The sequence below is a fragment of the Platalea leucorodia genome (assembly GCF_965183815.1).
Source record: "Platalea leucorodia genome assembly, chromosome: 1".
Classification (NCBI taxonomy): Eukaryota; Metazoa; Chordata; class Aves; order Pelecaniformes; family Threskiornithidae; genus Platalea; species Platalea leucorodia.
The window spans coordinates 59,958,457-59,972,662 of NC_138823.1; the positions used below are offsets into that span (position 1 = coordinate 59,958,457).

A 14,206-nucleotide genomic window follows, 5' to 3' on the forward strand; every position below is an offset into this window, starting at 1 on the left:
CGATAAATATATTAAACAAAAAATTTGAAGAAGTTATTTCTTCAAATTTCATCCTTATTACTACTCTGTTGGGCTGTGATAAAAGTTATCAGTTCTCTGACCTGCTATTTTAAAAATCCTCACTTCTTGCTTTCAGTGAGTTTAATTTAATGTTTAACCTGAAAACTAACATCATTTAGTGTCTGTATGAATTTATCTTGTATTCTCAGGAGCAGAATTTTGGTCTAGGAGGCCAGCATGAAAACCAGAAATTTTCCTGAGTAGCAACAAAACTGACAAAGTAGCCAAGGGGCACACCTGACACAAGTGAGGATCTAGGAGCACAAGTAATACCTTACAATGCTTTAATTTATGTTCATGGCCTGCTTGGTTTTCAATAAGCTTAGATCAGCATAGGAAAAAGTTAGTGTCAAAATCACTTACTTCTCTGGTATTTCACATGTAGAATAAAAACCAAAACCAAACACTTCATGATCTACATTGGGATGCATTGCTGTAGATACCTAAAATATTTACTAAAATGCGGTTGCAATACCCTATAAAAAGACAGATACATATTTGAAAGTTTGTACAGTTTTCCATTCTGTCCTGTTCTATCACTAATACTATCACTTGTGGTAAAAAAATAATGCAATCTCTGTTTTCTCTGCTCCAAAACAGAAATATTATCTAGCAAAATAAGTATAGCACACACTGATGTCCTTTATGCTTAGTCCAGAAATATCTACTGCTTAAAATTAAATGATGACATTGGACCCTGCACAGGTTCATATTTTAGCTAGATACGTGCATCCGTTCAAGAATGCGATTCATATTTAAGGTGTTTAACATGTTAATGACAGTGTCTAAATACTTAGTTGTGTGTGCACTTTAAATACTTTGGGTTTTCCTTAGGAATACAGGTTCCTCTTTTTTTTCTGTTATACATGGCTGACAGAATTCTATTTTTAACTTCTTAATAGCCTGATCAATCTGGATTGCAATAAAAATCTATTTAACCCATAATAACCATGCTGTTCCCTGTATGAATAGTGCTGTTCTGGCTAGCTATAGACCTTGGTGATGGTTTTACATCATCTTGCTCTTATCCTTCCATATGATGCAATTCGATGCTGTGATTTGTGAGTTAGATTTTCAGTTTATCCCTGAGAGTAAAATCTTAGTTTAATTAAAGTGGTTGGAAAACATAAACATTGTTTCCACTAGGTCCAGAAGATCAAGCCAAGAGCTTCCTTTGTCTTTCTAGGAGGGATTGTAATTGATTTAACAAGTATATGCAAAAGAAGAATGCAAATAAAAAACGTACTGACCCAAAGAATAACTTGCAAGGAGCTCTTCTTGATTGTTTTGTTGGCTTCTTTTCCTATAGAGAATCCAGCACAGATTGGGAGAGGCTATGTAGCCATCACTATCCTTGACATCAATGACAATGCCCCCGAGTTTGCCATGGAGTATGAGACAACTGTCTGTGAAAATGCTCAACCTGGTCAGGTATGGCTTGATAGTTTTTTAATGTTTATTTTTATTAGATAGGCAGCCAGTCCTTATGAAAGCCTGCCAGCTTTAAGATAAAATATAATCAGCTTATGGCGGTAAAAATGATGCTTTGATGTGCAGCACAAGCAAATATTCATCAAACCCAAACATCTTCACTGTACCGCTGAAGAGAAAGACTCAGGTGTAAAAATTACATGTTGAAGGTACTGTTAAAATCTCTAGCTTTCTTACTGACTTAACAAATGCATTTTGCTAAACTCACCTAACTTTGAATAATATTAAGAATGTGTTCTTCCTCCGAATTTTACTGGGAAGTGGAAAGTCTTAACACAGAGGTTATTCTGAGACTGAAGGCCTACCATTCCTAAAATGAGAACACACTTTTATTTCCCTTAGGAAGCATGGGCCATAAGGCTACAATTTCACAAGGGAGATGTATTCCTACCAAATTCCCCAGTGTTTTTAACTTCCCCGATGTCTTCCAAGTAGTCTTAGACTCAATCAAAAGTATCTGGTGTTGTTTATACTTGTTGTCTCCCATATTGGTACTTCTCCTCTCTACTTTGTAAGACCTCAGAAAATATATATATTTTCTCATTCTCTCATCTCTCTCCCAGAAAACTAATTGATGTTTCACCCACATAGATCCCACATATTCCCTGGAAGGCTTTGCACTTTTGTGCCTTCTCCCAGAATATTGTCCTTCCTGTGGCAGATGTTGTTTATTGCACATGTCAAAATCACAGCATATCTTAAATCCTCAACAGAAAACACTATGATTATTAGCTTGCATTCACGAGAAACACAGAATATGCATGCTCTTATTGGAGTACCTGTTTGTTTTCCGTGTGATCTAGTCAGAACCGTTAGCTCTGAGTATTCATTCTTTATGGATTGTAATCAATGGTGATGTCTTCTAGAAACAGATTTTGACAGAATTTTAGAAAATAAAATTGGAAAAATAGTAATGATAATAAAAAAGCCAGAAAATGTTAATATACTTATGTCCTGGTTTCAGCTGGGATAGAGTTAATTTTCTTCTTAGTAGCTGGTATAGTGCTGTGTTTTGGATTTAGGATGAGAATAATATTAATAACACACTGATGTTTTAGTTGTTGCTAAGTAGTGCTTACACTGGTCAAGAAATTTTCAGCTTCCCATGCTCTGCCCGGTGCACAAGAAGCTGGGAGGGAGCACAGCCAGGACAGCTGACCCAAACTGGCCAAAGGGCTATTCCATACCATATGGCATCATTCTCAGTATATAAACTGGAGGAAGTTGGCTGGGGGCGGGCGGGCAATGATCACCGCTCGGGGATGGGCTGGACATCGGTCAGTGGGTAGTGAGCGATTGCATTGTGCATCACTTTTTTTGTATATTCTACTTCTTCTTCTTCTTATTATTATTAATTATTATTTTCTTCTGCTGCTGTCCTATTAAACTGTCTTTATCTCAACCTGTGGGTTTTACTTTTTTTTTCCGATTCTCTGCCCTATCCCAATGTGGGGGAGAGGGTGAACGAGTGGCTGTGTGGTGCTTAGTTGCCAACTGGGGTTAAGCCACAACAATTTATGACTTGGATTTTTCTTTTTCATGTCTTTAAAGCAAATTAAATGAATTAAAAGGCTCAAAATCATAATCTTCTCCTTGCCAAAGTTTGCAATACAACATTAATTGCAGACAGTGATTACTACATTCTTCCACTGCTATGCAGTTTATACTCCCTGCCCTGGTGAATGACAGGACCTAACTTTTTCACAGGCCCTGCAGATCATTGCTTTTGGACAATAAAGTTGGTACAGGGAAAGTAAAGGGTCTGTAATAGTAAATAGTGAATAGAAAGTAATAGAGTCTCTACATGCTTAAGAGATTAGAAATACAAAATGCAATATGAGCAGGACCCGAGAGGGTTGATGCTTTGATAGGTAGTAGAGGGGTTATTCAGTGTACATGTATTTATGCTTTTCCTATTCCAAACAATGATGTATGTCAAAACAGGTCATCCAGAAAATCAGTGCAATTGATAAAGATGACCCACCAAATGGCCATCAGTTCTACTTCAGTTTAACAGCAGAGGCAGCAAATAACCACAATTTTACACTGCAGGACAACAAAGGTAAGGACATTTTGTTTGGGTAAATATTCACAACTAACACCTTTCATTTGGAATATATTGTGCTGATTATAACCTACATAAACTTCTGTTCTGGTAAGGACATAAATTAAAGCACAATCACCTTGCAAAATAATTTTATCTGTAGATTATTTGTCAAGGGAATTAAGCTGTTGTTTGAATCGTTTAAAGCCTTGAGCCAAACAGAGCAGCTTCAAACCTTTCTTTTTTTTTTTTTTTTTTTTTCCACAAGTCACTCTTCTCACATTTTTTCCTTGTATTTATAGGTTTTTATCTAAATTAGATTTTACCTTGGGGCAGTGACTGAAAAATGTCCAGGAATTCATGTTTTATTAATATAACTCAGGGCATAAAAAAAGAGTGCACAGTAAATAGAGAAGGTTTGTTTTGGTTTTTTGTTTTTTTTTTGGTTTTTTTTTTTTTTTTTAGAAAAACACAACTTTTCAGTAAGTATACCACCTACTGAAGAATGCTTTTGATAATGGAGCTGCCTACAATATTTACACAGAATTCTATGACTATTTCCCCAAAGACTTATGCAAAGACTCCCACTGACATCACGTTTCTATTAGTTAAAATATCTGAAAACATGCTTCTAATTAGTGTTCTCATTAGTTGCACTGCATAGTACGGCAGCTGGGCATGTATCAGTCAGTTTAGTTACTAGCTGAAGCAAATAGAACTAAATAGATACTATGTTACTCTTGCATTGCTCTTTTATAGATCAGTAGTAAACCAGAGCTACAAAGTCATCCTTATTAATAAAATAAGAAAAATAGACATATGGTGGACTAAGGGATACTGTTTGTACAGACAGACTTTGAACAACATTCACTAAATATAACATGTGACCTAATAAAGTTCTCTCACACAGCTATTTATTGCCTTACCCTGCATGTAGTTGCTGACATGCTTAATTTTCTTCATATGAGCAGCTTGCAGTTTGAAACTAAAGACTGTAACAGTAATAATGATCAAAACAATAAAAACATCTTAGAATAAGACTCTATTCAGAAATCTGACATTGTTACAAGTACTATAAAGTATTTAATGAAAAGACAAGCCCGCTTCCAGAAGACTTATAATTTGTAAAAAGTAATAATAGACTTCTGCAATGCCAGTAAAATTAATGGAGTTACAAGACACAGCAGCAGTTGCTTCTTTCTATGTTAATTAATTTTATGCATATCTCATATGATGCTATATGAAGAAATGCTTGCATAGTTTCCCAGATAGGTCATAATAGATGACACAATAAGATAACTTTACAGGACTATCGATATATCTCTCTATAAATAGAAAGATAAGTGGATAGATAGATAGACCGACCGACCTTTTCTATACATTCTAGATGTAACTCCCTACCTCTCAGGAGCTGTCAATCTGTGTTGAACACAGTGAGTTTTGCACATATTTTCTGGAACACATGGACTGTTTAGTGGCCCACCTCAGAGCAGCTTCAAACCACACATTTTAGATTGATTATATTAGTCATCTTCACTCTCAGATGAGACTGAAAACAAGTGTATGTCTTTGTTACATGTGCAATTGCCTGTATTTGTGCACCAACTGGATTTTACTTATTCTCCTATTAATATATTAATCCCTTCCATTAATAAAATATCTATATCTGTAAATAACTGAAATAGACCCTTGGAAATTAGACCTGAAACAGGTATATAGATACTTCATCTGATCACTGAAGGGTGAATTTTCTCTTTTTTATAATGATCTCATCTTCAACTGTGTCTCAAGAGTGTGGAACTCTGAGCTTAACTAAAACCAAACAGACGTCTGCAATTTTGAAACGGTCTTTCCTGGAAAATAGAAAACTTTTTTATTTTCAGCTGGGTATCTTGTCTCAGCTGATTCTCTCTCTGCAGCTTCAAAAATATATGACCAGGAAAGATAAACTTGTTGAAATAATATAAATGTATTTATAAAGTCTTTTAAGGGGAAACCTGTATTATTTATAGGCTTATGTTTTAGAAAGGTTGTGTATTTTATATTTATCTTTTTATTCCTTTATCTAGATAACACTGCAACAGTATTAACCAGAAGAAATGGGTTCCGAAGACAGGAACAGTCTGTTTTCTACTTGCCAATATTCATTGTGGACAGTGGATCACCTTCACTTAGTAGCACTAATACCCTCACCATCAGAGTCTGTGATTGTGATGCAGATGGTATTGCTCAGACATGCAATGCAGAAGCATACATCTTGCCTGCAGGACTTAGCACTGGAGCCCTGATAGCGATATTGGCTTGTGTCTTGACACTGCTAGGTATGCCTTCTTTCTGTTACCCTTATTTTCCATTCAATGTACAGTGGCAAAAGATATACATGTATATATTTATAAGCTTCAACACACACCCACCACACCACACCCCCCCGATTTCTGTAGAGACACCTAACATTCCAGGCAGAACAGCATTTTGTATCATGAGCCACACAAAACCTCTAGTTTGGGATTTTCAAGTTTTACTTTGTTTCTATGTCAAGCTGCTTCCAGACGTATATATGAAATAATAGTAAAAGAAAAAAAAAATCACTTGCATCAAATGTAATAATTAAGAGATAGACAGTGCAGTCTATGGAATTATTTGATTTAGCATACTCACCATATAACCAGTATCAGTGTGTGTCCCTTTTTCAGAGATATAACTATTTTTAAACATTTATTGATTTGCATAGAACAAAAGACATTCAGAAAATAGAACAGATGTAATTTACTGATGGGAATCATCACATTTAATTGAACATCTATGGAATGATCTTTTGGTACTTCTGCAACTGGTAGCACAGTTTGATTTTATGTTGTGCAGTGAAACTGCAACTAGATAAAAGACAGTGGAAAACAGTGGAACAGTGTCGACATCCTAGTTTGGTTAGCATTTCTCATTTCATGCCTAGTCCTTAAACAAAATGATCGCATGGTAATAGTAAAGGCCCAAATTGACAAGTAAAGGTGAAGGATCATCCTGCATCTGCAGGGACCTGCTCATCTGCAGGATGCAGGGGAGCAAAAGTGCAGTTTTGCTTAATGTCAGAAAGATCACATGTTAATGAGGGTAGCAATTCAGCACACAAGAATTTTCTTGACTGTCATTATCAAAGGAGAGATTTTTCTATTCCCTGGCTGTACATATCAGTCTAAGTGAAAGGGTAAGACAATAGTCTCCTCAGGTTGGTATAATCCCAGTGGTGATTTGTCTGTCACTGTTATCCAAGTAATTTGAACAGGTCAAATCAAGAGACTTTTGTCCACACTTCTGTTCATGGCAGTATTTCAACAGTGTATAGATTTCTCTTCTTATTGACTTTGATTCACCTCACTGTAAACCATGAGAAGGAAACGTTCCTTCTGCTACAAATATTTCTAAAGGACTCAAAAAAGGAAATCCTCTTTCATTGTTGCTACAGAGTAAGAAAAATCATTACCTATGCAATGAACCCAACCAACTTACTCAATAGCTATGCATAGGAGGTGGCTTTTCCAGAGTTTTCCATCTTTGTGACAAAAGAAAGTAAGAACATAAGATTGTTTAAACTCACTCAACATATGGTTAAGCCTAGGTTTAAAGGGAAATGGAAGAGAATGATTGCCAGAAGTTTTAATGAAGATTTTTTAAATATCATTTTTCTAGTAGCATTTCTAGGCCATTTATACATGCAAATGAACTTTATTTGGACATGAAGCTAAATGGTAGAGTTCAAAAAGATATACAAAAGATTCTCTCATATCGACTGGCATTGGCATCAGTGGAAAAACACCCATTTAAAACTTTGGTCCAATGTACTTAAGAAGAAATGTTCTGTAACAATAGCAATTCACTTCATCCCAAATTGAAATGTCACCATTTCTGTTATATATAAAAAGGGGATTCCAAAGATTACATAAGAAACTGCTGTAGGTACAATACAGCCTGGCCTGGGCATAAACTTTTCTTACATAGGAGCCATATGTCTTAAAGAAGAACACTGAGTGGAGACACAGCATGTTACCAGGCAATAACTTGCTGCTTCTACTCAGTACACCAGGGTTCGAATACAAACAATAAATCAAGAAACCTGAGTTTATTCTGGTCATGTTTTAGAGTTTGCTGAACAAGTGTTTGGTAAAGAACTGAGGATAAGCTCTCTGAACATAGTGTTTGAATAACGGGCTGTGCACTGAAGAGGAATCTGGCACATGACCACCTTACCATTGATTTTATTTGTCAAAGAATTGGACTTCCAAATACAGCTGTCTGAATGCATCACCACTGTTTATCCAAATAGACATTTGTATGTGCTGTCATCACTTCCAATCTAAACTGTTCCTTTTGGGTACAGTTCAAAGCTGCAGGCACAGTTTAGGCTGCATTTGTATGCTAACCCTGGCTTTGAGTCCTGCATTTTGGTACTGTATCCTGCTGCTGTTTTGTTCCCAGCCAAGTGCCAGTCTTCACAGCGAAGAGGTGCCTAAGCATCACTGCTGCCCAGTGAAACCCCAGTCAAGTGTTGTTGCTTGTCTGGTCCCAGAGCCTTTCTTCTTCTCTCATTTGTTCTTAGAAGACATTTTCTGGGATCAGCTGAATGGTAGTACTGCTAGGAAATTACTTTCTCCTTTTTCCCTTTTTCTTTTCACTTCCATTCCTGAAGATCCACTAGCACAGCATAAAAAATAGGTTTCAGCTGTTGGCAAGTGGTTCCGGGGCTGGGACCAAGGGATGCACCTTTTTGTGTAAGGGTTTATCAGTGAAAAGAGAAGACAGCCTACGAGATCAAATTTTTTTCTGACCCAAGATTAACATGTAGTGCAAGTCCAGTCACATTCATCAATGTCATCTCAATGTGACTCCCAGTTGTAAAGTGGAGGAGGCATGAGATTTGCATAATTGTCATGGATACATGCATTCTGGCACTAGTATCTTGAATTCTCAACAAGCTCTTATCTTATTAATGTTAGTAGGATGTACTTTGATATTTGTTCTTGCCCCATACATCCCTTTGTCTAATAAATAACCATTTGTCTTGACCAAGGCTCAGATTGTCTCAGTGGAATTTCTTAGTCTTATTATTCTTACTTAAGCAACCAATCAATTTTAGATAAGCATAGTGTTTTCACTGATGCTAGGAAGGAAGGATGTTACTAAATAATATTAATTCATTATAATTGCATATAACATGGTGTAGATTATTTTTTCAAACTGAAATAAATTTTAAAAGTTTAAATCATTTTACCAAAATATTTTCCCCTCCTCATATTGATCTTGGAGATTAAATGATAAATTTTATTCCACAAGAAAATTCCACTACTTTGTTAATTACTCAAAACAGCTTTATAATTATTCATTTTGCAGTGAGGTTATGTTTTAAAGAAAAAAGCTAAAAAAAAAGTGCTTGCAATTTATTCCATTAAAAGCATATGAAAAGCTAGTTTGCATTCATTTTAGACTGTACATAATTTTTAGAGAAGTAAGTAGGATTTTGTTAACTGCTCTGAAAATTACATGGTAATTTAATTCAAGGTAATTTGTTTTTCAGTTAGCATCTTCCAGACACAATAATTGCTTTTGTAACAAGTGTTTAGTATAAAACGTGTACATAAAATCACGCAAAAAAGAATGTTCACCTGTAGATTACCCAATCATATTTGAGAGGTTAAAGATTTTCTTTGTATTGAAACAATAGAAAGCTAGATTGACATAATGCTTTTTCATGATTTATTTTCATGATTTATTTTCATCTGAAAATAATCTATTAGTACCACCTATTTTCTTAGAAACACTAAAGCCTCCTATTAGTGTGGCACTAGAGTTTGCAAGTTAATATTACATTGATTAAACTTCAAAATGCAGATTTAAATTATTATTTTTTCAGTTGAAAGACGAGGAATTTGTTATTATTATCACAATACCTAGAAGAATCCAATTAAATCAGCACTCATAATTGTGTGATTTGTAAACAAAAAGAAACAGTCCTAGTCATAAGGATCTTATTATCTAAATAGGTAAAATGTGTAAAGAATGACTATATAGTATGTGTGGGGTTTGATCTTGCAGTTTTAAAAGTGATAAATCCATAACTGTTTTAATTTGGGGGTAACCAAATTAAGCCATTTAAAAGGTGGTTGAGTATGCAATGCAGAAGCTGTTTTCTGAAAGTTGTAGAGCCTATTAGGGTCATTCAGTGTGGGCATTGAAAGGTCACAGTCACTTTGCAAATATCAATCCAAACTGATTAAACAACAGTTATATATAAAGCTTGTTAACTGGGAATTTCAGTGCAGGTTTCCTAAGTCTTGTCCTCTGTAATCCCCAAATCTCATCTGACTGTACTGGCAACTGCAAAGTATAACTAAATAGGTTATTAGTGTGCTGCTTTAGATGGCTGAGGATCTCCAATCTTCAACTTTATGAATCATGACACACCTAAGGCATAAACCAATGTGCAGATATGCTCTCAGCTGCTGCAGCTCATTGCTATAGTAAATGCCAGGCTTAGGGGTGTACTGTATACAAGGCATGATAATGCTTGTCATTTAGCTCTGTCCCTTACTGTGTAGCTCTGCATGTAGTCTTCTCCCTCAGGTTGTCTCAGGGCTTTTATGGCTTCCCTACAATTACATTGTAGTTGCCTTGAGTACAAAAGGAAAGATTAATACTAAAACAGAGAAATATGCTCAGGTGACCTAAACCTGGCCTTTTATCAGATCATACCAAAATGGAAATTTCGTAATAATTCCATAAAGCAGACTGCAAAATGGCAAAGCAAAAATCCATTCTTGCATTCAAAGATGTTTGTTTAAAGACTGATTTGCTGAACTGAAACTACTGATATTATCATTACATCTATACTGACACAAGGATAAAACTATGTATTACCACACCTAATATAAATACAAATGACTTTTTCTCTTGGCTATTGTACCTGTTAAACAAAATCAGGATTTCTAACAATTCAGGTAAATGAGAAGAAAAAGGTTAGTTTAGATCTATCTTTATTAGTTCTGGTTATTTAGTCTTTATAATTAGTTACTTCTAATAACAATTGGTTTATTTATTTGCTAAATCACATATGAAATCAGTATGGCCATTTCATCTCTTTAGCATGTTTGGCGTACCAGTATGGAGCCAAACTAGTGGCCTCGATATACAATACATATGTCCATAACGTTTTTCCATTGTATTATTTCTTTTCTAAAAAGCATAAAATTAGGTTTTCTAGATGTTAAACCAGTCACATTACTGGCTTAATCTCTGCTTTTGTGATTAAATGTAGGAAAAAAACCTCACCCTGACTTAATGAGAAATGGATAAGCTTTAAAACCATTTGCACTCGGTTTAGATATCAGCGAAATTTGGTTTGGGTTTGTATTCATCTCTGCAGTTCCTGCAATGCAGCTAAAGCTTTGTTCATTTAGAGGTTAAACTTTGTTGTTCATAGACGTTGGAAAGGCTGGAAAGTAATAATGTCATAAAGCCATCTAAATGTTGAAATATTTAACCTTTAGAAAGACTCCATATTTTTTTTGGCTTCAAGCAAGTGTGAGATGTACAAGGAATACTATATAAAACATTCATTGTATCTTGATTTTTATTGAACCTTTAGGCAAACCTGCCTACTAATTTTCATATTTTTCACTTATTAGCAGATATTTAACTTTCAAAATGAAGTACGTTAAGAGGGACAGTGGTGTGAAAACGCATTTACACTTGAGGAAATGATTAGCTGCTTACTTATATGGCAGTAAATGTTAAAAATAATAATTAAATAGTTATGTCAATAGCAATCTTGGCTTAAATGTATATTTGTACTGTCGGCAAGCTAATTTGTCTTTCACTTTAAAATATCTTTTATAATAAGGAAAAAACATTGAGTGTAGTGCAATTGTCTCTATAATGACAATTTTATGTTCTGTGCTGTGTAATTTACAGCTCAATTTATATTATACAAATATCAGAATATTTTGAAATTTCACAAAAGCCACTTTAAAGGTCAAAATCCTATATTGTCAAACTGTTTATGTAAATATTGTTGAAAGCAAAATGCCCGAAAGTAGTGGCTTTGAATTCAATACATAAAGCATGAATCAGGGAGATGCTAGGGGCAAAAAAGTGAAAGAGTGATGCTGATGCTGCGGTAATATAGAATCACAAGACATCTGTTAATAGATAGATCATTAGATGTGTGCCTCATAGCTACTGAAAAAAGGGGAAAAAATATTGCCTAATATGTTTGTCAAAAAGTTTTGAAAAAAAATTGAACTTGTTCCAGTTTTATTTTTAGACATACATGGCTCCGAAAGAAAATGAAAAGAATTGCAGAAAGTCCACCTTTAAAGTAATCTTATGTTTTAGATGATTCCAAATAGTACCATAACGTCTGTATACATATGATACAGTTTTCTGCATGTACAGTCTCTGAATGACTGGTTTATTCTAACCAAGTGATCCCAATATTAAATCATGCCTCACGATGACTAGATTGATATTGATTTTAAAAATTCCTCCATGAAAAGAAGGGCTTTCAAGAATGGCAGTCCTACATCATACAATTTACAGAGGTCATTTTTGAGACTACCTAGGGAAGCTCAAGATTAATTTTATCTATATCAGCTTTTGCTTTTCCAGATGTTTATACAGCATTTAGTTGGCATATCAAAGTACTGTAAGTAAAGACTGTAAACCTTAGACATATGAATGCATATAATCACATATTCTTAGGATTAAAAATAAACATAAAATCAGAAGAGATTAATTGAATGTGAAATGACACTTACTTTTCAACATACTGTTATTTTTACAGTCATAGTGATGCCTGCTATTTTCTAGGAGTATCATTAACTCAGCAAATGTTACCCAGATGCTACAATATAGTATTAATCATTTTCTAGGAGGATGATTCATACTCCATCATGTCCCACAGATGGGTGTAATATTCATATTACTGGTTCCATATTTTGTGTTTCAGCAATGATATTTCTCTACCAAAACTATATTTGTAGAAGAGGAGCCTTGAGTTAGTTTCTTCTAGTTCTTTTGGCTGTCACTACAGTTTAGTATTAGCTGTCAAGCTGAAAGAAACTTTAAGGATTAAAATTTAAAAAATAATCACATTTCTAGCACTGGCTGATCTAATAAACTCCAGCCGTACCCGTTCTCATTAGATGTAATTCATAAACCTCAAGTACAGTACTTTGCACTTTATAGGAAAATGAAGTCTTATATAGAGGTACTTTCAATCCATGAACTAAGATAGTCTTATTTTACACGTTGCTTAAAAATTCAGTGTTCTCCAATCTACAATGTTTTAATTTTTTTTTTTTTTTCCCCGCAGAGATTGACCATATACTTTAATTCAGTCACTTCGCAAACCATGGTTGTTAAATTCTATTCAGTTACTTTATGAATGTGCTTTTATCACTTGGGCAATTAAGAGTTCAGGAAAAGGTCTTTTTTTATTTCATGTCTGTGAGATTGTAATAGTCAGACTGAACCAGTCCTAAAATTTATGGTTAGCGGACAGCATAGGATATAGAATGAGAGAGGAAGATGTTAATCCAGAATGGTTTTGGAAATAGACTCTTTAACATCTAAAAAGCTTATGGTTTAAAATCTGTTTCAGAACCTGCTAGATTTCAAATCTAACTGCGTAAATTGTCTGCTATTTCTTTGGGTCTTTGCCATATAAATTAATGAGTACTTCAACCACTAGGAAAAATATGAGGAAATTTAGCATTGCTAAAACTCCAGTCTTTCTGTGTTTCAGTTCTTGTCTTGCTGATTGTTACCATGAGGCGACGGAAAAAAGAGCCCCTCATTTTTGATGAAGAGAGAGATATCAGAGAGAACATTGTCAGGTATGATGATGAGGGTGGTGGAGAAGAAGACACCGAGGCTTTTGACATGGCTGCCTTGAGAAACCTCAACATTATCCGAGACACCAAGACCAGAAGGGATGTGACACCTGAGATTCAGTTCTTGAGCAGACCGACTTTTAAAAGCATCCCAGATAATGTCATTTTTAGGGAATTTATCTGGGAAAGACTAAAAGAAGCTGACGTGGACCCCTGCGCGCCGCCCTACGACTCCCTGCAGACATACGCGTTTGAGGGGAATGGCTCAGTGGCAGAGTCGCTCAGTTCTTTAGATTCAATCAGCTCAAACTCTGACCAGAACTATGATTACCTCAGTGACTGGGGCCCTCGCTTTAAAAGGCTTGCAGATATGTACGGGACTGGGCCAGACTGCTTATACTCATAGCCTTGGAACCTTTCTCTGAAAATGCACTGAAGAATACTAAAACAGAAAACTCAACCTTACAGACTGAAGAAAGTTGTAAATATTTCTCCATTTTTAACCTTTTAGGTTTTTTTGCCTTGGTGGAACATATCTTCATTAGACTTGTCCTAGGGACTGCACTGACCACACAGAATATGAGCATTTCGTGGCATTTTTGATAAAATTAAATGCTCAGCCACGTTCAAATAGATAGCAACCCTCAGATACCGGCAGAGGCAACTCACTTTCAAGAGTATGTTATGCACTGTGACCTCAATGAGCCAATGATACTCTGTAGATGCCTTC

General features: G+C 35.2%; 1 protein-coding gene across 1 annotated transcript in view; it reads left to right on the plus strand.

Moving 5' to 3' along the window:
- Positions 1 to 13,882, plus strand: part of CDH7 (cadherin 7) — a gene marked incomplete at both ends in the record, with an annotated part of 71,860 nt that extends 57,978 nt beyond the window's left edge. The window contains 4 exons of the mRNA XM_082317267.1: positions 1,370 to 1,491; positions 3,496 to 3,613; positions 5,665 to 5,916; positions 13,389 to 13,882. Coding sequence (XP_082173393.1) covers positions 1,370 to 1,491; positions 3,496 to 3,613; positions 5,665 to 5,916; positions 13,389 to 13,882 — 986 coding nt within the window. The remainder of the gene's footprint in view (positions 1 to 1,369; positions 1,492 to 3,495; positions 3,614 to 5,664; positions 5,917 to 13,388) is intronic.
- Positions 13,883 to 14,206: the final 324 nt, after the last annotated feature.